The sequence below is a fragment of the Lineus longissimus genome, chromosome 4 (assembly GCF_910592395.1).
Source record: "Lineus longissimus chromosome 4, tnLinLong1.2, whole genome shotgun sequence".
Lineage (NCBI taxonomy): Eukaryota > Metazoa > Nemertea > Pilidiophora > Heteronemertea > Lineidae > Lineus > Lineus longissimus.
The window spans coordinates 5,846,096-5,868,927 of NC_088311.1; the positions used below are offsets into that span (position 1 = coordinate 5,846,096).

The 22,832-nt window shown below is 40.4% G+C and overlaps 1 protein-coding gene across 5 annotated transcripts; it reads right to left on the reverse strand.

Moving 5' to 3' along the window:
• Positions 1–3,604: 3,604 nt before the first annotated feature.
• On the reverse strand, positions 3,605–22,270 carry LOC135486104 (jouberin-like). 5 transcript variants are annotated; one of them, XM_064768628.1, is made up of 30 exons: positions 22,241–22,270; positions 19,798–19,878; positions 19,514–19,589; positions 19,239–19,293; positions 18,736–18,968; positions 18,412–18,462; positions 18,078–18,295; positions 17,609–17,846; positions 17,214–17,394; positions 16,932–17,027; positions 16,523–16,621; positions 16,088–16,219; positions 15,784–15,989; positions 15,542–15,596; positions 15,223–15,338; positions 14,804–14,972; positions 14,265–14,459; positions 13,935–14,029; positions 13,633–13,766; positions 13,227–13,367; positions 12,634–12,721; positions 12,339–12,444; positions 11,144–11,275; positions 9,882–10,005; positions 9,358–9,494; positions 9,014–9,037; positions 7,745–7,975; positions 7,482–7,502; positions 6,829–6,899; positions 3,605–6,610 (listed from the first exon to the last, which is right to left on the reverse strand). In XM_064768628.1, exons 1-30 carry the CDS (start codon positions 22,251–22,253, stop codon positions 6,076–6,078), a joined length of 4,053 nt encoding a protein of 1,350 aa, XP_064624698.1. In that variant the 5' UTR covers positions 22,254–22,270; the 3' UTR covers positions 3,605–6,075. The 5 variants fall into 5 exon arrangements, with proteins under 5 accessions (XP_064624698.1, XP_064624695.1, XP_064624699.1 ...); XM_064768625.1 differs by lacking the exon at positions 22,241–22,270 and adding an exon at positions 21,441–21,698; XM_064768629.1 differs by lacking the exons at positions 11,144–11,275; positions 22,241–22,270 and adding an exon at positions 21,441–21,698.
• Positions 22,271–22,832: the final 562 nt, after the last annotated feature.

Genomic DNA, 22,832 nt, shown 5'->3' on the forward strand with positions numbered 1-22,832 from the left:
TCTCCTAAGCGTCAGACTCGTCCTGTCCATATTCCGTATTCAATCTCCAGTAACACAAAAAACACGCCTTGCAAACCATCCGCGTCTTCGGCCAAACCCGGCGGCGTCTCCCCCGATGACAAATGACCATGCAAACGCAGTAATGGTAAATGGGTTGTCCCCGGTCAAAGGTGGTTGACGCAGGTTTTAGTTGTAACATTTCTCCCAGGTATCACTAGGCACCTTGTTATTTCAATACTCCCACACAGCACTTATCTACAGTGGTACTGCCAGATCTTCCGTCTTCGTTCTGTCTCCGAAGACACCGGAACATACAAAGACAATCTCCCAACGACAGCCCTTACGTACCGACACTATGGTTGTCCATTTGGGTGAGTGATGTTTTAACCAGACCATAGTGCGAGGCACGTGTGAAATCCACATCAGCTTTAGATGGCCATTCCACATGTGCCAAATACTAGTCCCAGTTGTATATTTTCTTTCGGAAATCAGACAAGGTGGCTTTTCAGGTGACACATCCTGTAAAGTTGTTTTCCCCTCTGCATGCAGTCTCCAGCAACACCAAAGGGTACGTCGGCGAACTGTCCGCGTTTCCGACTCGCAGCGTCCCGGCGTCTTCCCGTATTTTGCGTAAAAAACACGCTTGGTGAACGATATCCGCGTTTTCGGTTCCTCGAAGACACACTCATTCAAACGCGAGAAAGTCAATGAGTTGTCCCCTGTCCAAGATGGTTGATGCAATGACCAGATCCCAGTGCGAGGCACGTGTGAAATCCACATCAGCTTTAGATGGCCATTCCACATGTGCCAAATACTAGTTCGAGTTGGTTTGTCCGTCATTTCTCGGTAAAATGTGCTCAAACGCATTTGGCGGAACAGCTCCAGACATTGTCACAACCGATATCAACGTGTTGAGGATCTTGAATCTAAAGTTGAAACTGGATAGTGTGATTAAGTTGGCATGAATGGATAATCAAAATCTAGTTAACTGACTATTCCACTAGTGCCAAATAACCACAGAATCCAAAAAGGCCGTTGTCAACCCACTGATAATGAACGATTTGAAGACATGAACAACCAAGGTACAATCGGTGTAAATTCAAAAAAGCTATATTATGTATTAAAAATATAGGCCTATTACTCAGATACCGTAAACCACAATTGAAAAGGCATACCATTACCAGTTTCCACCTCTGTATCCATGAGCAAATACATTTTACGTAGCCCTGCCAAAGGCCTTTTGTGTGTTGTCCTGATGTTGTCCCCGACAAATGATGATCATTCCGTCTGTCTAAATGTCGTCGATCGAAAGTAGCGCGTCTCCAGTGCTTGGCACAAATGAAATCCACAATAGATAAAGATGACCATTCCAAAAGTGCCAAATACCAGCCACTGCCACTGGAGTACCGACCTCCATTCCCGTACATAAACTTGTGAGTTCAGTCCGTCTGCAACGTCTTAATCCTGTCCTCGGCGCTAGTCACATTCTATCGCAATCACGCTGACAAATGGCCTCGGATCACCGTTCCATTTGATAACTTTGAGTTTGAGTAGGTAATCCCTGTGGAAACATTCTCCAAGACTCGACGAATAGAATATGCTTCATTCCTTTCGAGTCCGGTTCTTTATACCCAAGCGGAGCCGTCGGCCCGAAGACAAGTGTAACAATCATGATGTGACAACTCTCGCGTTGTGATAAACACATCACAACCGGACCGGACTGGTTATACTGACAACTCTAGTCCAGGGGGTCCGATGTTGGTCACACCACAGAAAAAATGGTTTTATCTGGAAAAAAATACGGTAAAAGATTTCTGCCGAAGGTAGCAGTTCATTTTCGAGAAAGCCTTAATCGCCATGGCGAAATGGATAATTTGGCTGTTGAACACGGGCCGATGAGATAGGAAAATGTGGCCTAAGATAGTCTATCCCGGAGAAAAAAGAATCTATCATGTGCTATCAATCTCAGAGGTATTGATATGGGGTCTTGGGGCTCTGTAGAACCATACCTTTCCGTCGCAATAAGCACACAAAAGCGAAGGTAATTTTGTCCAGGGGACAATTAAAACTGCTACACCGGGTCGTTGAAGCGGACACGGATTTCGATAGGGTCAGCAATCATGGGCGGGTCATTTCGTACATGTTTTACACGCGACATAAACTTTTCAATTATCAGCTGATTATAATCAAGCCTAAATCTTAGTCCAGTCTTTCCCTAGTGGTGTTATAAATATCAAGAGTATTGTACCTTGAGTATTGTACAAGGTTATCAATGGGACTAGAGTTTCTGACACCTCCTCTCTGTCCAGCCCGGCCTATGTCACTTGTAAAGAACGCGTGTGGCGTCAATGGCGTTTATGGCACCTTACAACTACGCCATGATTATCAAAGAAAGGGGAAACAGCCTCCGAACTCAGCAGGAAAGATCATTATCATTATCAGGACATGATCCCGGGGACAATTTAGTACAGAAGACTGTCCAACGTCCCGTTCTCTTGGCGGCGACATTGTCGCCGGTTCATTTTACATATGGCAGTGAGGTGAAGCGGTACCCAAACTGCGTTGTGATCGGTCCAGGAATATCATAAGACATAATCCTGGTGACATTATTACACAGAAGATTGTCCACCAACAACTAATTCTCTTCGCTGTGACATTGTCTTTGATCTATGCTTAAGACGGGGAACGAAAGATCCGTTAGTCATTTGAGACACCCTGAATAGCCAAGATCTCGCCCTTGTTGGAGAACAACCTACTGTCTTTGGGAACACATGTAGCTGGTATTTCATCCAGTACACTCGGTCATCGTTGGGAGTTAACCTACTGTCTTTTGAGACACCCTGAATACATGTATCTAACACTTCATCAAGTACATCTGGTCATTGTTGGAGGACAACTTACTTTCTTTTGGGAATATAACTAGCCCTCTATCCATATCTTGCTCTTCTTGGAGAAGAACCTTTTAGGACAACCTGAGACACCAGTCCTACATCAAGTGCATCTCGCCCTTGAAAGAGAACCACTACCATGCCTACATACTGCCTGTCTTTGGGACAGACATGTCACTATCAAGACATAAACTCGGGGACATCATTAACCCACCACTGTTGATGTGACATTGTCTCTGGTACATCTTACATGACAGCAAGGTGTTAGGACTGATTTTCACTCTTCCTGGTTGTGACAAATATCTCGGATAGGACTGCCCGTGATTGTGAGAGACCTTTTAAAGGATGTTACTGGTTGTGACTTGTACATGGACGATCATCCTGTTTGTGACATTGTCTTCAACTCCTGTTTGTGACATTGCTTTTAAAATTCTCCTGTCTTTGACATCGTGACACCGTCTTCAGAATCCTCTTGATTCAGACATTGTGAAATAGTCTTTAAAATCATCTTGCTTTTGACAATGGGTGAAGTGAACAAGACTAGCAAATGCTTTTACTTCAAGCTTCCTGCACATTTACACTAGGCCTTTCTGTACAAAAACTGAAGTAAAAGCATTTACTAGGCTTTACTCATATCAGCCATATCTGACAAAATGTGCAACTATCCTTTGTGGGACAATCCAAATTGGGACTTAATAACAGAATCAAGAAGTGTGTCTTCATTTGTAACATTATTTTTCTTACAAATAAATGTTCTCTAAAACTTCATTGGAATATACAGATGAATACAAAGGTTCTATATACATACAAATGTACAGATACAAAATTAAGTAGATATGTTTACCATTTTACTACAAAGATCATAGATTCTGAAAAACACAAGAGTCCGATCAGTTTAATACATTTTAGGAGTTAGGTGTACCCTTTTTACACCATTCAAACAGTTCTTTCTATCTTGTGTACATGTATACTTTGATTCATCTGGTGTATTTTAACCACATACTTTTTTCAAATGAACACAAGAAACTTTGGCAAATGATTCATATTGATGTGGGTGCAAAAGACAACAGGTTTTTCCAAAGTGTTGGAGCACCATTTTACAGACTTGTATTATGTACAGAACAAGTACAAGTACAACAATTTCAACATCAAAAGTGCAGGTAGGCCTAGTTCTTCAAAATATAACAAAGCTAAGATATTTTGCATGGTTTTTCAGCATGAGATAACCTTTTTTAAAGTGCGTAACATTCCAAAAACTGTTAACAATTAATTGGACCTTTGACCAAAGGCACATTTCAGTATAGAACAGCATAGGGACCAGCTTCCAATTTTAATTTCATTAATTTTGAGAATATGCTTGATACTACAAACTATTTTACCGCAGTAAAATAACCAATATATTTTCATTATTACAGTCATGCTAAATTCTCTGACACTAGAACCCCACCTTCTTATGTTTGGTAGGCTTTCTCTAAAATGACTATCAAGTTAGATAAGTTATGTGTGACACAACAAAAATGGACGGCATGCAATAGATAGAGAATAAATACTAATCTATATCTACAACTACTTACAGACATAAAATCATAGCTACATATGGTACCGAATCTAAAATACATTCTAATATCAGATTGAACTCCACCTGATCAACCATAGGGTGAAATTTATAGAGCTGCTTACTCTTTTAATAAAACTTGTACATTTTCAACTCTTATTCAAATCCTAGAGACTTGGTAAGAGTAAGCTACTGCCTTTTGTTGTTTTTTTGTCTCAAAAATATTAAGCAGACGACATTTCTACCAATTTTTAGCATCAAATAAGACTCCAAGATGACAGCTCAGCAAATATTTACATGTTTGTGGATGTGTAACAAACTGATACCAAAATGTTTCATGTGGGATCAATAACAAAACAGAATAATCACTTGTGAATAAGTACTTGGAGGGAATATCATTAAAGAAGTTTTCAATTATGAAAATGGCTGTAATTTGGGCAAGGAAAGGACACTGGAGATCTACATTGTAAACAGCTATCATGGAACAATCACGAACCAAAATAATTCAGAGGTGTGTCATATAATACAACAACCATAATAACCCATCAAACTGCATCCATGCAAAGTTCTGTATAATCTCACCTAACCATTTGCTTAGTGTTAATATCCAATCAGAATCAAGTGTTTCATTAACACCATTTACTTTTCTTTTGAACTATTTGATAATTCATTTGATATATGGGCTGCAACGGGACTTAGGTCATCGCGGCAGACATTTATAAAATGTATTACAAACACCACATTGTTTCTCTTGGTTTTCATACACTGCTTTCTAATGACACAAGTGGACTCCACTTGAGCCAAAGGCGTGAAAAGCAACCATGCCAAATCCAAGAGGAAAGACTACACAGGATTGTATGTCACACAACATACAGTCTGCCCAAGATAAATTATGATAAACTCTTTCTAGCCATTTACACAAAAGTGGCAACAACAACAACTCTGCTCTCAACTGTAGTCCACACCTGTGGAATTCGGAATAATAGATACAATTTCTCGTCTTCTGTAGGGAGGAAAAACATTCAATGGACTGATTAACCCATTTACACTGTTAGATTTTCATGGATGTAACTTTGAAGAATACATTCAGCTTTTAAGACTTTTTCATCATGCATAGTAGAATGCAAATTTGTATGACACTAATAGTTGGTCCTACTAGAAATCAGTAATTAAGAAATAATGGCAAAAAAATTGAAAATGTGAAAACCTGGATTCGGGATACCTCATCAACCAACTACCCTGGGCTACATACTATCGCTACTGTTCTAAAATTCACCAAAACTCAATTTTTAACAAATTTTGATTAAATCATGATCACATATAAGGACAATCGAATTGTATACTGGAATCAGTTATACATCATTATTGATTCATGAGAAGAGGTATTTGTTGGGTCATGTGCATAACATCTGGACATATCACAGCAAGAGGCTTTCCGCATCTTTTTCAAAACAGGATATAGTCTTCTAGGCAAACATACCTAACATATTAGGTTGCATTGATATGATAGAATGCTGATTTTTCAAATTGTTTCATAGATACATTTTATCATTTTCAAAGACGAACCAACGGTTCACTTTATAAACAAATCTGCCGATGTCGACGTTCTTATTATTAATTTACACGAGTCCTTCAAGCTTGTGATTCAGCTGCTTTCTCCCTATTTCTCACGATTTTCCGTGCGATTGTTGACAAGCCTTCTCCCTTGGTATCAAGAAGGTTCTCAGTCGAGCCCCTCCTTGAGCCCGCTGTTGACCCCATGGTCTGCATCTCCAAGTCGCCCGATCTATCCTTCGACCGTCTCCGAGCACGAGCCTTGGGACCAAGGAGTTCATCCCTTGAGCCACGCCTGGAATCTGTGGTGCTGCCCATGGGGTCCTGGGAGGGACGCCTTGAGCCTGCACCAGTACTGCCAGCATCTCTGTCCTTGGATGGTCGCCTTGAGCCTGCACCAGTACTGCCAGTATCTCTGTCCTTGGATGGTCGCCTTGATCCCCGTCCACTACCCATTGGGTCGACTCCAAGAGTACTACCATTTCGATCCTTTGAGGGCCGCCTTGACCCACCTCCTGAACCCATTGGGTCCCTGTCTTTAGAAGGTGGTCTGCCTCTTGTGCTCGTAATTGTACTGTCAACTGAGTCAAGCCTTCCTCTGGTATGACGATTCCTGCAATAGTAACGGACGGCCATGTTATACAATGAAGTAAAGACGAATGATGTTTGGTGCCAATTGGTAAGTGAGTTTCCAACGATCTAGTCAACAGTTTTTGAAAATTCTGACAAGTTTTGCAGCACTTTCTATGTCCTACACTTCACTTAGCAACAGACATTGCACTAGAGCAAAGGACTATGAACGAAACAGCCAACTGAAACATGGCGAAATACCTTTTTGCCTCCAGTGTGTCAGGTCCTGATATGAATTTTAAATCCCCTCCTCTGGTCACGACTGCTGTGGTCTGAAAACAGAAATTAAATGTTTTTAAAGGGCTAACTAGGTCCAGAAACATCAGAATTCAACAACCTTGCCTCATCAGCAACATAGGGCATTTTTAACCTGTAATTTGTTACCCATTTTAACCCAAATGGTGACTGGCCACACTTTTAGACTCGGGTGAATTTAGATCACCCTGACATTCATTCCTAAGATAAAATCCTACCACCTCTAATCATATACACATACAGTATGTTAAAATAATATATACAAGAACATATTTCTTAAAGTTAGTAACAAAGAAGGAAGTTGCATAAAACTGAAATCTACAAGCACACATGAGAATGTGCAATCACAGCCTCAAAAGCACGTCAACAGACTTCAAAAGATCAAGATGGCCAAAATAGAAATTCAATCATTCACATTGGATTAGCACCAAGCTGATCTAACAGCACAGAAGTTGGCAAGAGCCTACAGTACAGGTATATCTCATTTTAGCATGACTCCATGCACTCATAACAACTTCGTGCCACAAAAGACAAGGACAGAGAAGGCGATATGTTCACTGACAGAGTAACAACAAGCTTTTTTTAAGGTTTTAACTTACATTTTCATCTGCAAAGCTGACCTACACACGTTACAGAATATGCATATTTCAGGTTAATGATTCGAGGCATAAATTACTTCATTTCTCAATTCTGATCAATTGACCCACAGGCTGAAGCTAATTCCTTATTCCATATATATACAGAAAAAATAACGAAAATTTGAAATGTTTTGTTCTTGTTACATCATGAATTGTATAAAATTAGTTACTAGTTCCCACCGCATCTTCTCAACTCTTCCATATTCTGAGAACCAGCCTCTTACCTTTGTATCTTTGGCCTCATCAAGTTCATCCCCACTGCTAAATCCTGCCATGTCACCATCACTAGCACCTTCATCAGCGACATAGTTTGCTGGGAAGAACCCCTGCTGTCCATCGAGTAACTCGCCCATCCACCAGTTATCATTGTCCTTGTAGAGGACTGTGACAACATCACCACGTCGCAAGCATAGCTCATCGGAGCGAGCAGCATTGTAGTCGTACAGTGCCACTACCTGAAAGATGACAGATGGATATTATGTAACACTACGATACGAGTCATGATTCAATAACAGAGAAAGAACTTTTGAAAACTTAAAGTGGAAATTCAAATCATATCGCAGCAATGATACTCATTGGTTTTGAGATAGGCAAGTACGGAGTGATGCTTGAGGATAAAATTCACCACAGGGTAAGACATACTTGACACATATTTCACAGATCGTGATGGCCTAGGGTTTCAGTGGTTTAATGGTTTCGCCTCCTGACAGTTTATTCAACTCTTACTGATAACGTGCGTCAATCCACAGGAGTCTCACTTGGACTTTTCTAATGAATCTCGAGCAAAACCAACATGCAGTGAAAGGGACAATACAAAACTATATGATCACTATTTGAGCATAATCATCTCAATACATAAGCCCTCAACATCACTACATCCTAACTAACACACTGACCAAATGATTTTATTCATGAAATGGATGCTCGGTTTTCAAAGAACTTATGGGAAATTAAGTTGACATTGGATAGACACAAATCTGTTGGTCGCCTCGAAAGCAATATCTATAGATGTCTTACAGGTCATCATATTCATACATGCACAAAACGATAGTGTGAAGAAATCACTCAGGTAGACATTGTCAGGAATATGATTGTGTGCAGGTCGTGACTTGTCCAATTTTGTCAATTTGAATTCTGTCTGTTGCACACAGTAGGGGAAAGAGTTTAGTTATATCCTGTAACATTGTCACCAGAGACAGTTTCACACAGGTTGGTTTTGGGTAGTGACAGGGTTCGAAGGGTTCAGAGGTTTGGGGAAGGAACATGCAAGGGGAATAAGGTAAAGGCTCCACAGAACAAAATTTTCAGATTCCATGTTGGTCAGTGATGAACAGACACCAATCAAATTCAGTGCATTCACCAAAAGTTTGCGTTCACAATACTTGTGGTTCCAAAAGGTACAGTTTAACATGACCGAGAGGGAAGTGAATATTCAGCCCTGTGGGGGTAATGGATCTAAAGGGAAGGGAAGGATGAGGTTTATTTAACCATACCTGTTTCATGGGGGAATTATTAAACTGAACAAAGGAATCAAATTAAAGAGATGATATGTTAGATATTAAGCACACCTAAGGCAAGGTTGGTTATATGAGGATTTCAGATTTTAAAAAAACATCATCACGAAAATTTTGAAAAATTTAAAGTGAGGCATAGACAATCATTTGAGAAATGTTTGCAAATTGCCAAAATAAATTTTCTGGTTTACACTGCAGTAAGCATGGCAAGTGGATTGGAATTACACTGTTGAGTTATTGATCAATGAATAGGCAAATAGGTTAAGGGCACAATTCAGACGATACAGTAATATTACAGTGCTTTGATCATGCCGCGTCCTTACCAAAATTTTCTTTTCCTCCTCCTCCATCTTCTTCCTAGAACTCTTGAAGCTGAACTCTGCCCGACCACCCGACTGCGTCATAGACATCTGTGGCGGTCTTCCCATGTATGCCGGAGTCTGACTTCCACTACGGCCCACTAAAATAGAGGATTTATCAGTTATCATCATGATAAAACTGCTGCCAGTTTCCCATTAATTTCTCTAGTAAAGTTAACTTCTCATTAACGTCTAAGAGTAAGACTAAGTATTGGGCGAGAGGCACAAATAAAGGAAGAGTACTTGCAAATTAAAATTGTAACAGTGCACAAAACCTAAGAAGAATAAATTGCTAAAGGGAAGCTTTCATGATGTATGCACAGTTTCACAAGAATCAGTCCATAGGAGCAAAGTTCCCCCATGAACTTATTAACACAGTAATATTCATAAGACTAATGGACCAAGATGAGAAACAAATAAGGTGTAAATTCTATAACCCCAGAGCATGTGTCAGGCTTCAGTTAAGAAATGCAAAGACTTCAACGTACTGGCATTTGCAGTTGGTCTCATACCGCCCTTCATATAGGACGACTGTGACATGTACATCTGCTGCTGTATGGACGATTCCATGTCACGAGAGGCGTGCGGGGAGAATGTCGTTGGAAGTGGACTCTGAAAGAAGGAGATATCATTAAAATGATGTAAGTGGGTAGAGGATAAACTTCTAGGGTGTGATAGCCAAATATTATATCAAATGTTTCAAAGCCCCACCCCCCCCCCCCCCCCCCCCGCCTTCGGCATCAAATGGAATATTACAATCAGAATATCACGATTCATAGTACATGTAGCAGAGACCCCTATCAGTGACTTCATGTAACATGATCTGACCTACACCTGGCTCCTGTCAATAGTCTCCCTTTGAATTATATACTGATTTCGTTTTATCAAACATATGTAACAAGATCAGAGATAAGAGAAGTTTACAACACTAAAAACATAGAAGAGAAAACGGATCAGATTGTGCATCTGCCATTTGTGAAAATGTAATTTCTCGCTGATAGGAAATTAAATAGGATTTCGAGAATTCTAGACATTTCTATTCAAAGGAAAAAAGAAATAATAGGGAAATTCAGAGTTGGTATTCAGGGAAACTGAAATATTGAACTGTAATGAAGGGTAGGTGTAATGAAATTGTAATCTACACACTACTAGGTTAATATCAGTGTCCTCCTCCTCAAATGGAAAGGCATAAATCAATAAAGCGGTTATAAGGAGATAGACTGCATGCCGTTTTAGTTAATGTCATACCTTGGGCTGTGAGAACACAAATGAAAAGAATATGCTTTGTTAGACTTTCATGCATTAATGACCTTGGCTTAAGGCCTGCTTCTAGTACAAATTAATAGTCATAAACTTATCATAAATCATATTGAACTACAATGCCTATGTAAGGAAATTCACCACTGACAGAAAATTGCACTGCTAATCCTCATCTGAATTTGTTTCCAATATGATATTTTGCTCATGGTGATGGGTTGTTTTGAATGGACTCGAAACGAAAGAGTGAGTTGTAAGTTGTAACCAGAGTCGGAGAGCCCTGCCCATCATTTGCTACAAGCAAATACACTGTGCCTTGCATGGAGTTTGGATGGGAAACTAGATATGATGAGTCAGTGAGGTCCTTCAGGTATCTTATAGTGACCAAAATGTCTGATAGTGAAAGGGTAAAACACGAAACTCATAGTCATAACATGGGATGGCCAACCTGAAAGGAAGCCTAAGTTGTCCCAAATATGGACTATATACTTACTCCACTTCTCATCGAAGGTCCGTATGAATAGGTATAATCAAATGTGCTTGAGCCCCATGTACCTAAGGTCTGACCATAATCGGGCTCATGCTCCGCCCCGGAACCTGCATCCTTGAATGCATTTGTCGCTTTCTGTGAAGAAAATGTGATTAAAGCCAATGAAAACATGCAGGGAGGTAATAACATGCAGTGGTCATGTGAGCAGGGCTTGTCTTAGTGGCGTTCCAGTGCACAGGAATTGTTCAGTAATGCAGCACGTGCAAGACATGGTCTTGCTAATATTCTCCAATCTCTCCAAATTTCAATCTTTCTGAGTCATGAGTAGGTAGGTAGCGGGTCCAAGTAGTCTCATCTTATAATGATATCTTAGTCCAATGAACCTGCAGCAAAGGCCCTTTCAAACAAATCATTTAAAACAGGGCCTACAAGGTAGTTGCTAAACTATCACATCATTGTGCAACTGACGGCATGAGAAAAGGGTAGGGGGAAGGGGTCTTGCTAAGTGGGTAAGGTCAAATCAAACTCTCTTCTGGGATGTTAGTAAACTTCTTTGTGTATGGGACTCCATAGTGCCGTGAACTAAATACAACTCCCAGAATTTCATGCATATACTGAGATGTGTCTTGTTAGTGGTGGTTCTATCAACATACAGCTTGGAAACCCGAAAATTGTCTTTCCGCTAAAAAGGCTAGCAAATAGGTCTTATAGCATTGCAAACTATTACTGTACACCTTAACTATAATGCTGATAGATAAAACTATCCCTATTCATAAGATAAAGTCTGAACACCTCAAATCCAACACTCAAACCATGACATATATACATTTGGGACCAAAAAGAAAATCCTATGGAAATGATGAGGTGGCCTATACCATAAAACACGACAGCGTTACTTACACTATCGGCCTGTAATGTTGAAAAGGGAACGTGTTATTATTGCAGAATGAAATACAACAAGCATATGCTAACACATGCATAACTGTTAAAAAATGTCAGAGTAAATTTCTTTGGAAAACACAAACCCTTCTCGAATTGTTTGGGCATGCATTGATGTCATGCAAATAGGTATTTAGCTCTATACACAGATGCATTAAACGAGGTCAAGCAGGTTTTTCCATACAAATGAAAGGTTAAGAATGGAATTGTGACTTTGGTTCAATGAACAGCCAAACTGAATGAATCTATCATAACTTACCAGTACTGTGCTTAGCTTTCCAGCGGCCCGTTTGAATCTCTCCGTCTTGATGAGATCCAAGTCGGCCTTGGACGACACCTTGAAGTCACTTCCCCAGGCACTACCCCTGGAAGAAAGAGAGAAATTGACTCTCTGCTGAAACCTATGCTGCTGAAGAGAGTCACACGCTCTCTCTCATGAGTATCCCGGGACTTACCGGGAATTGAACCCGGGACCTCAGGTTTCATCTAACAGTAAATGGGATTGCAGATGAAAGGCAATCTTAGACCTAAGTTTATTATTTGTAAATGCTTACTTGGTGTCCTCCCTTTTCATAGACTGTAGCCCAGTCTCGCCCATTTTTTGTGTTTCTTGTTTCTCCCAACCTGCATCAAGTCTGGCAGCTGAAAAACAACATCACATATGTAAACATGCTGTAATGATAACTTTTGTAAAAGTACGGAGGGCCGTTGGTGCTCATGATCAAACACAGCACAGAGCCACCACAGGGCCTTTGGTGCTCATGATCAAACACAGCACAGAGCAACCACGAGCCGTTGGGCTCATGATCAAACACAGCACAGACCAACCACAGGGCCGTTGGTGCTCATGATCAAACACAGCACAGACCAACCACAGGGCTGTTGGTGCTCATGATCAAACACAGCACAGACCAACCACAGGCAAGGACTACATCTGCATGTACAACAACTTGGTGACTGAAACCTGCCTCTACAGAAATCAAAGATTGTGGAGAGCATACTTAAGTGACCAAGAATGGAAAGCACCAGGTCAGCCTGAGGGAACTTGTCTGTAAGACCAGCTGGGTTGAGCCAAACAAGATGAGATCAATAGACAAAAGTGACTTTGGTAAAGTGAGGGAGGACATTACTGAGATAGAAGACTTACTCTTGGGGTCAAATGTGTAAACAAGCACGGGTTGCTGTTCGCCGTATGAGCAGAAGGCAACAATATTATCGTGAGGATGGAAGTCGACACCGGACACTGCGTGGCTGTAGGAGAGCTCCGAATACATGGCCACTTGGTCACCTGAAGGAAGAAAAGTGTAATCATGAGATATTTCTGAGGGATACGTCTTATTCTGTGATTCATCCTGTTGGGACTGGGTCTCCGAAGCTACGCCGGTGTGACAACGCTCAGAACAATTGCATGTGAAAATATCTGTCAAAATGCTTATTTTGGACTCAATTTTGAAAATTCGAAGTTCTTCAGAGAGCTGAGGCTGAACTCTTTCTATTTCTGCTGTCAAACTTCTTATTCAAAAGTTGAAAGAATGAAATCTTCAATTACTCACCTGTTTCTGAATTCCAAACATAAGCTGTACTGTCCTCGCTTCCTGCAAATATGAAACTACCACATGGCGTCACGGAACTGCGCAGATGTTCCCGGAAATTCAAAGCACCCATGTACCTCTGCATGATGGAAAAGCTGAAAAAACAAAAAGACATCAAATTTGATTTCACGAATATGAAATCCATAAGACATCGCCATTTTTGAAATATTTCAGCACTTAACTGCGATGGAACGCTATTTCTATCAGACAGGCAATGATGCATGCTAGTGCTTCACACTGAAGACAGAAGACAGGAAACTTACACCCGGAGATCCATGATTCGGATGGTGTTATCCCGAGAATGAATCAGCAGACGTCGGTCGCCATGGAAGACTTTCAGGTGATTTATTGGAGAACCCTGGAAATCGACAAGAATGTGATCAGTAAAGAAGCGAAATGGATCCAGACACTGCCATTTATATAGCACTTGTCCAAGACCTGGGCAAATAGAGAACACAAATTGAAAACACGGCCATTGGGCCACAATACTCTGGTACAACTTGCGTCACCATGAAACTAAATTTACTCAATAGCCCTTGAATAAGTGACTTGTCAAAGACCTGAATTCAACAGATGGAGACAATCTGACCTACTTTACACTCGTCCTCCACTAGTTCCTTGTACAATGTCCAGTCTCGCAAAAAGCCTCGCTTAGATGGCTGCTCCGTGACAAAGACATTCCAGACATTGATGATACCATTGGCATCACCGGAATACATCTTGGAGCCGTCCTCGTCGAAGCATATGGAATTGATGAAGTGGCGGTGCAGGTCTAGCTCTTGTAACAACTGCAAAAACAGAGAAACCGATCATTTAAAACTGAGAAATGGGCAGTGAAAAGTACAGGAGGTTAATGTGTGCTAGCATCAGCTTTTTCAGTTTCATGTACACCATGTGTTGGGTTCGAACTCCTTGTGCCCCTGCCCTAAAGGCTCTGTAATAATAAGGCAAACTACTCCAAAGGGGATTGTGAGGGGTCTAAAATTACACACTTTTGAATGATAGAAATGACTAGCCAAGTTTAGATGCAACAATATCATTGTATTACTTTACATATAACAACTCAAATTCGTGTCATGAGAAGAAGTCACCTAATTCAGGGCAGAAACACACTGTGCAGGTATTGTCTTACCTTTGCATGTGGTCCTTCAGGCTTGATGTCCCAGACCCTAATCACACAGTCATATCCAGCAGTCACAACCACTGTCCGCACTCGACTATGGAACTGACCAGTGTACACAAACGCTGGATGTGGCATCAACTTTTCCGAGGGCTCATCAAAGTTTTTCACATTCCATACCCTGTAACAAAAAGGATGCTTTTTTATGCCGGTTGGTCTTGGATTGAGAGAAAAACTTTGTCAATTCACTTCATACATCTTCATACAATCTATCATTCAAACTTGAAAACAAGATGAGTTACTTGACTAATAAAAGTTGATCTGGAGCATAGGTCCTACGATTTTGGTCACAGCCTTCTGCCAGCCAGCAAACATTTTCATTCTCCTGGGCATGCAAAAGACTAATGATAGGAAGAGAGGTGTTCACTTACCTTGAAGTACCATCTCCAGACACTGACAGTAAGAACTTATCCCTCCGAGACCAGCAGAGGTCATAAATAATACCGTAGTGACCAGTCAACTTTCCTCGCAGCTTACCACTTGGGATCTAGAGAGAAGAAACACAATATTGAAGAAAATGCTGAGTCTTTGGTAGAATCGATTAGTCAAGATAGTCAGAGTTACACAAATCAATAGATGAACATTTTGACCCAAACTGCTGATAAAGTTTTTTTTCACTTGTATTTTCATCAAATCGAAAATGAAAGTTAGAAATTTCTCTCAATGTAAATACAAGATGTACAAACTTACATCATAGATAATAATAGGATAGTCCTGTTTGTCCTGGCATCCACAAGCAAGTGATCTGAAATAAAAAATGTATGATAACAGAACTTACAATCAGTTTCAATAATATTTCTGAGGAGTTTTCAAGTCTGGGAAACCAAAATCCTCCGATACAGGAGAAATTTTCAAGCGCCACTATGGTCTGTTGCTTATTAGATTTATTGGCCGAGTGACTACGACAAAGTCTTCAACCAAGAAACACTTACAATCCATCATGTGAGAACTTGACCACGAAGCATCCCCTCTTTCCAGCTGGTAGCGTCAAGGAAAGCATGTTTGGTATCTTACACATCTGGCCAGGTAGTCGACCCCACTGCGATGGACCTCGTGACGCGTCCTCTTCCTCCCGCATTTTTTTCGTCCTGAAACTAATGCTTTTTCTCAACTCCTTGTATGAGACTGTACCAATTTCCTGAAAGGTTGAACGAAAACATGTACACTTCGATTCTAAATGCTGTCATGAAAACTATCAGATTTTCAGAACTTGTATCAAAAATCTGTTCAACTTACGGGTTGTGTAGCAAACATGGATCGCGTTCCAGGTACCATTTCCTCCGATGACATTGGGACGATACCCTTCACTGTTATGTAAAGGGTTGATGGGTAATGGTCACGGGGGTAGAACTCCCACCACGTGTAAACCTAAAGCAAATGTACATTAAACACAGTTCATTAAGAAATAGCTATGTGATCAACCACCATTAATATTTTCAGCATCTTTTCCAAGAAACCATGAAAGCAGGTTCACCCATCAACAACTATCAGGTAGATCAAATTGACATGATATTTGCTGCTAAAATTTACAGGTTAATGCATAACAGTTGAAATTTTCATGCTTATAATTTTGCATTTGACAGTGCATTTGCAAAAATAAAATGCCCATGAATATTTCCCAGGGTACAGTACATGGAAGTGAATTTGTGGTAAGATTGAACATGTATTTACATCTGGTTTATCCTTCTGAGGCCGAAACCTTGATGGACACTCAAAGAGCTGTAATCGCAGCTTTCTGTCTGTGTTCAGCCGACCATTCTTGCCTCTCAACTGAAAAGCAAGTGAGAGTCGTGTCACAAAAAGACATCTGAAGAATTTATAAATAAAAGGACAAGACATAGATGCACAAGTTAAGGGATGTAAGGGTCTCATCCTTGATCAAGGCTGCAGTAAGATTCTCTAAAGTTCCTTTGGACATGCCACTGCATTGTGATTTCGTACCAGTGGATTTAAACTCAATTATTCATAGGACAACACAAGTTGTTCACAGCTGATTGACTTCCATTTCATTCACTGGCATTTCACTTCAGGTTTGTAGCACAAACTCAGACATTTAAAAAATTATTGAGTCGAAAATTACCTTGAGGAATGCCCATGCGACTCTATACCAACCGCCATCATTCCCCGAACGACCGTATCGCTCTTTTGCAGCATTCATACTCAGGAAATCAACAACCTAAAAGAAGTAAGCATACATCATCCTATTAGAAAACTGTCAAGTGTCAAGCTGCTTTACCTTAGCAGGTGCTGAACTCTTACGAAGGAATATCGCCTAGTGTGTATCACTGCAGCTTCTTGGTTTCAGTTAAGCTCATTCATGTTAAAATATGATGCAAACATTGCTAGGTGACTCATACTCTACCTCAAAAAAGACTGTAACGCTTGGTTTTTCTTGAATGAAGTAGTTGAAGTTCTCGTTGAAAACAATCAATTCTTCCCAAACTGGAATCGTAGATCTCTTCTCCTTGAAATCATACGGTTGTGACATGATAGGCGTAATAAGGCTGTTGTCCGATTCGAAAAATGAGGTAACCCGTCGCTCCCTGTAACACAGATTACCAGCACATTAGAAAAAGAAGGAAAATAGATATTCCGCTGTGTGTATTATATTTTAAAGCCTCCACTTTTCATGTTCATTGCATTTTCTTGTGGCACAGGTAAATAGAAATAAACATTGCCATAGCGTAAGAACACTAAAATACAAGCTAAAGAACTGCTAAACCATAGTAAAAGAATCTGATTTCTTTACAATCTTACCTAGACTGTTTTGACAACAACAGGCCAGTGTCTTCATCTACGACAGTGATTTTAACGAGCGGATGTGATATGGATAAATCTGATTTGAGACGATCGGTCCGATGCAGTTGTATCCCGAGCACTCGACCTTCGTCGACCGCTTCACCTTCATCCTCTTCTATATCATCGCCAGTGTTCAATGGCTCCAGCTCTTCCTCTGTCCCAGCTGTTTCATCTTCTTGAGTGTCTGCCATGCGAGCTGAAAAATTGAGGCGAGGTTAAACTATGACTTTTCCCCGAGCACACTGTCAGACCACCCTCTGTCTTATTCTATGCATAACACTGTCTATAACAACGTTTCACATTATTTCAGCGCTTTAAATATCAATAAAATTATTCATTATCATTATCAAGATTAAGATGGGCCGATATTATTTGATTTCGACTCACATTCAGTTAATATTAATCAATCATGAATAAGTCGACCTACCTTTTTTCTTCTTCCGAGGCTTCTTCTTTGGGACATCCACCCCAGGCTCCTCTGTCTCTGGTTGTGGCGGTTCCTCCACAGCTTCATCTTCAGACTTCACCACCGGTTTCTTCTTCTTCTTCTTCTTGACACGTTCGGCCGGTTGTGGCTGCTCCTCATCTGGTTGTTCTGGCTCTGGCTCTGGCTCTGAGGATTTTGGCCGCGGAGATTTCTTGCGCCTGAAATATGAATACGATGAAATTATATGTTCAAGACATGTGTGAACTTAAAATATGGAGCTAGCATGGATTGGTAAACTTCAAGAGAACTGTCTCAATATTTGGAAGATACATACTTTTTCTTGGTCTCTGTAGCTGGTGGGACCAATTCTGATATCGACATGGGTCTGGAAAGAAATTTGAAAATGGATATCATAAATGCTGCAATGCTGAAGTTCTAAAAAGCATACCAATTAATGATACCAATTTACTCTTTGGAATGGAATATACACCAAGGACTGCACAGTCAGAAAGATAATCAACACACAAAGTTCTCATGGTGCATATCATACAAGATATAAAATCTGACGGATGAGATATGCATATCTTTCAGAACATTATTCTTAACTAAATACTACGCATAACAGCAAATATTCTAGAGGTATTCCCTAAAGACTCACTTGTCTTCCATCTCTATTTCCTCTGTTTGCTTTTGTTTTTTCTTCTTCCCCTTCTTGACCGGGGTGTCGACATCTTTCTCTTCATCAAAGGCAGGATTCTCAACACCTTCCGTCTGCTTTGGTTTTTGTTTACGTTTGTTTTTGGTATTTTTCGGACTGTCTTCAGGATCGTAAGTATTAGCGATCAGGGCGGCATCGTCATCTTTTTTGATTCCTCGTTTAATCTTTTCAATCTAAACAAAGAACAAAATCTGCCTTTTTGAAAATTGGTAATAAATGAATTGCTTTGCACGATAAGGATGAATTACTATCAATCAACAGGAGATAAAATTGAATGTGGCCCAGAGATTACGCCATCTACGAAACCAGCCTTGACTGCCTTGATGAGGACATAAAATGAAGTACCATTTACCATATCAGGTACATGAACATCTTCAGATAGACTTACTGTAGTTAATGTCATCAATGATTTCATTGGAGACAGACAATTCCAATCTACTCACCATGGGATCCTCTGAAACAGGCCTTTTCTTCTTCTTTTTCTTTTTGGTTGTATCCCTGCATGAGACATGTGAGAAAAGGTTACAAAGAATGTATCGAAAATATGTGCATAATATCCACAAGATCACACGAAGACAGTCTCATTAACAGGCAGAGCCACATCAAACTTCTGGAATGACTACGAGTAGAAAAGTCAATGATTAGGAAATTTGGGCCAGTGCCCTGCTTACGTCGCCAAATATCATAATATATAAATTCCTAAGTATTTCTGACTTACGCATTGCTTTCCTCAAGAGCCTGCTTGAGGAGCTCGTCAATCTTGGCTGCTGTATTCTGATTTTCATCTTCAGATCCTGAAACAAAGATTGTATTACTTCAATACTTTGCATCAACGGACAGATTCTGCAAGCAATATTTTAGTGGGCAATTACACTTCTGTGTCATATACTATACCATTACTTCATTGGAAAGAGTCTACTAATGTCGATACAACAACGAGTCGATTTTGTGTCGACGCAATTGAGGTCACATTGAATTTGGAAGTGGTGAGGCAAGACCTACCAATCAGAGTGGCATCTTCATTCTCTTTATCTCTTGATTTGGATCTGGTTCTCTTCTTTTTCTTCTTTCGTTCTGTTTGCACTGGAATAAAAAGCTTATCATTGAAACAGTTTTCAGTGGGCTCATAATATGGAGACATACAACGACAATGTCATTGCTATCACACACTCGACCCTGGGGCTGAGAGAGACACAACATGCAAGTCGCTCAACAGTCAGTGTCTCTTTTGTCAGTAGGCCTAGGCCTACATTTGGAGCAGCATTGCAGGCATAGCCATCAGGGCCACACAATGCATGTGTTCCACGCTAATTACCGATTAGCGCCATCTTAAGATTGCGCTGCGCATTCTTAGGATCGTTTAATTGCGCGGCAATCTCGAGATCGCGCAAGGGTGAGCGTGCGCTTTTTGCCGATTGCGCATTTTAGAGATGATGATACTTTTACATGTTCAGCTTTGCATTGCCATTGGTAGCTTTATTTTTCACCTAATTTTTTGCTACACCAACAGTCACATTACTGTCATGTGACTGTCTAAAGAGATACATCTAATAATAACTAAGATTTTATTATACGTTTATAATTATTTTATTTATGATAACATCCCAATAGTATTTACATTTCCTTGATATATATGATTACACAATACAATGTTTATGATATTTACACTTACAGTCGCACAATATTGTCATGGAACTTAGTTTATTCACCAATTAATGATAATTGATAATTGGTAATTGGTAATTATATGTAAATTAGCGTTCTGTCATAGTGATCATTTCACCAAATATTATCAATGAATATTAATCATGATAATTAGTAAGTGCTAAAATTGGCTTGTGTCAAGTCAAATATGAACATATCATCATCTCAGAAGCCTAATTAGCAGTGGTAGGTAATTAATGCAGCCATGCCTTTGATAATGTGAACAGATCTCACTATGACACTTTGACCAATATTTTATACTGACCATCATCTCAGAAGCCGCTAAGGCGGCCATGCCTTTAATAATGTGAACAGATCTCACTATGACACTTTGACCAATATTTACTGACCATCATCTCAGAAGCCTAATTAGCAGTGGTAATTAATGCGGCCATGCCTTTGATAATGTGAACAGATCTCACTATGACACTTTGACCAATATTTACTGACCATCATCTCAGAAGCCTAATTAGCAGTGGTAATTAATGCGGCCATGCCTTTGATAATGTGAACAGATCTCACTATGACACTTTTTGACCAATATGATATGACTTACTCTCCACAAGGGACGACATTTTCTTTGTCACCAAAGGTGGGATTATAGTCTGATGAATAACGTAGGGGACAACATTTTCTTTCGCACTAAGTGTCCTTTATTCACATTGATGATTATGAACGGCCCCTTACCCCGGTGTAATGTTTTTGAGTGTTTCTGTTTTTGAGTGTTTCCCCTCATTGTTTGGGAACGCTCAAAAATAGATTGACGAGTTTTTCTGTGTATCCCCCCCTATTGAAAAGTCATGGTCTCTTTAGCTGCCTATTGTTTGGAAACACTGAAACATGGGGAACAACCACAGATGTTACACCGGCCCTTACCATAAATCTAACAATCCCTGAACAATCATTGACCAATAGAACGAATTCTACTACTATAGTTTTACCTGTTGTGGGACAAGGGTGACTAGTGTCTCGTGACAGTAGTACGTAGGGGACACCATTTTCTTTCACACCAAGTTTCCCGTCCTCGTTTTCTTGTAACATTGCAGAAGTTGATGGGACTTTTCACAAAATTCAAGCCCATGATCCGTGCGGAAGATTATTGTTGGAATGGCAACCCATAGTTCATATATTTCATCATAATTTATGCAGTCTGATGTTGCAAATTCTCGGAGAGAACATAATAAGTCAGTTATATTATTTGCAGGACAATCATTCATCATTCGTTCATTGGCTCGCAAGACCCCCCCCCAACTCCCTTGCGCGATCTCGAGATTGCCGCGCAATTATAGGATCCTAAGAATGCGCAGCGCAATCTTAAGATAGCGCAGATCGGTAAAATGCGCGTAACACATGCATACAAGCATGTTATGTATTGTAAGACTAGAGGAATAGTTCATTGGTCTTGTCAGTCCTCCTAGTCCTGAGCTGATTTCACATAAAATTAACCCCACTGAATCACGACTACGTCATCTCATGCCCAAGTAGCTACATCATGTCATCTCATATAATGCCCAGGCCAAGGCGGCAAGGCCAAGAAATGAAGAATGTCAAAATTATTTGACATTTTGACCGCTTCAAGGGCAAATAACGCGTAAAATCAAGGGAACGAGATAACAGAAAGTTATTAAAATGAATCTATATAGGTCACTTCATCATTAGGTCCAGATTTTAACAGTCTAAATATCCAGATCTTTTAACTTGTTGCATTATTTGTGGTAATTTTGAGGAATTTTTTTCTCACCTTCGTCCGCCATGTTTGTTTATGCGATACCACGGAGAACGCGAGTTGTTACATCCTCGATGTACACATCCAGAGATGTCGGAGTTCTGTCCAGTAATAACAGGTGCCGCCACCATTAGTTCATGAGTTCCTTACGCGGGAAATACGAATGCGCACGTGGAATGGGTTTAGATTTTTTAAAAAAGGGATGCCCCTGTAGGATTTGTGAAGGGGGGGAGGGGTTCCCAGCAGCCTAGGGCTTCTGTAAGACAGGATTCCTACTGGTGGTAAACCGTTTAATGGGAACTCTTGTGAATGTGCGTGATCGTCTGAGGGATCTGATCATGCTGTAATGGATTCATACTGGTGATAAACCATGGGATGTGAAACTGGGGATCACTGGGACTGTTACCATGATTCACATGCTTCCAAGACAAAAAAAGGTCTAATAGGCCTACAAAACATATGCACCAGGTGATAGAAACGCTGAAGGAGGTTACCAGGACATTTAAGTGCACAAATGATGGACCTGAGAGTCTGGTGGACTTGGCTTGTGCGCCATCTGGGGGATGTGCTTAAACTCCAGGACAAAGATTGTGACTGGTGGTTAGGC

What these genes read in the sequence shown, in the direction of transcription:
- LOC135486104 (XM_064768625.1), bottom strand. Translation starts at nt 21,540, where the DNA reads ATGTTACAAGAAAACGAGGACGGGAAACTTGGTGTGAAAGAAAATGGT. An exon ending in AGGAGGAAAAGAAAATTTTG is followed by an intron (nt 9,038 to 9,357) that starts GTAAGGACGCGG and finishes TCCTTTGTTCAG; the next exon opens with TTTAATAATTCCCCCATGAA. An exon ending in GACACACTGGAGGCAAAAAG is followed by an intron (nt 6,611 to 6,828) that starts GTATTTCGCCAT and finishes TTACTATTGCAG; the next exon opens with GAATCGTCATACCAGAGGAA.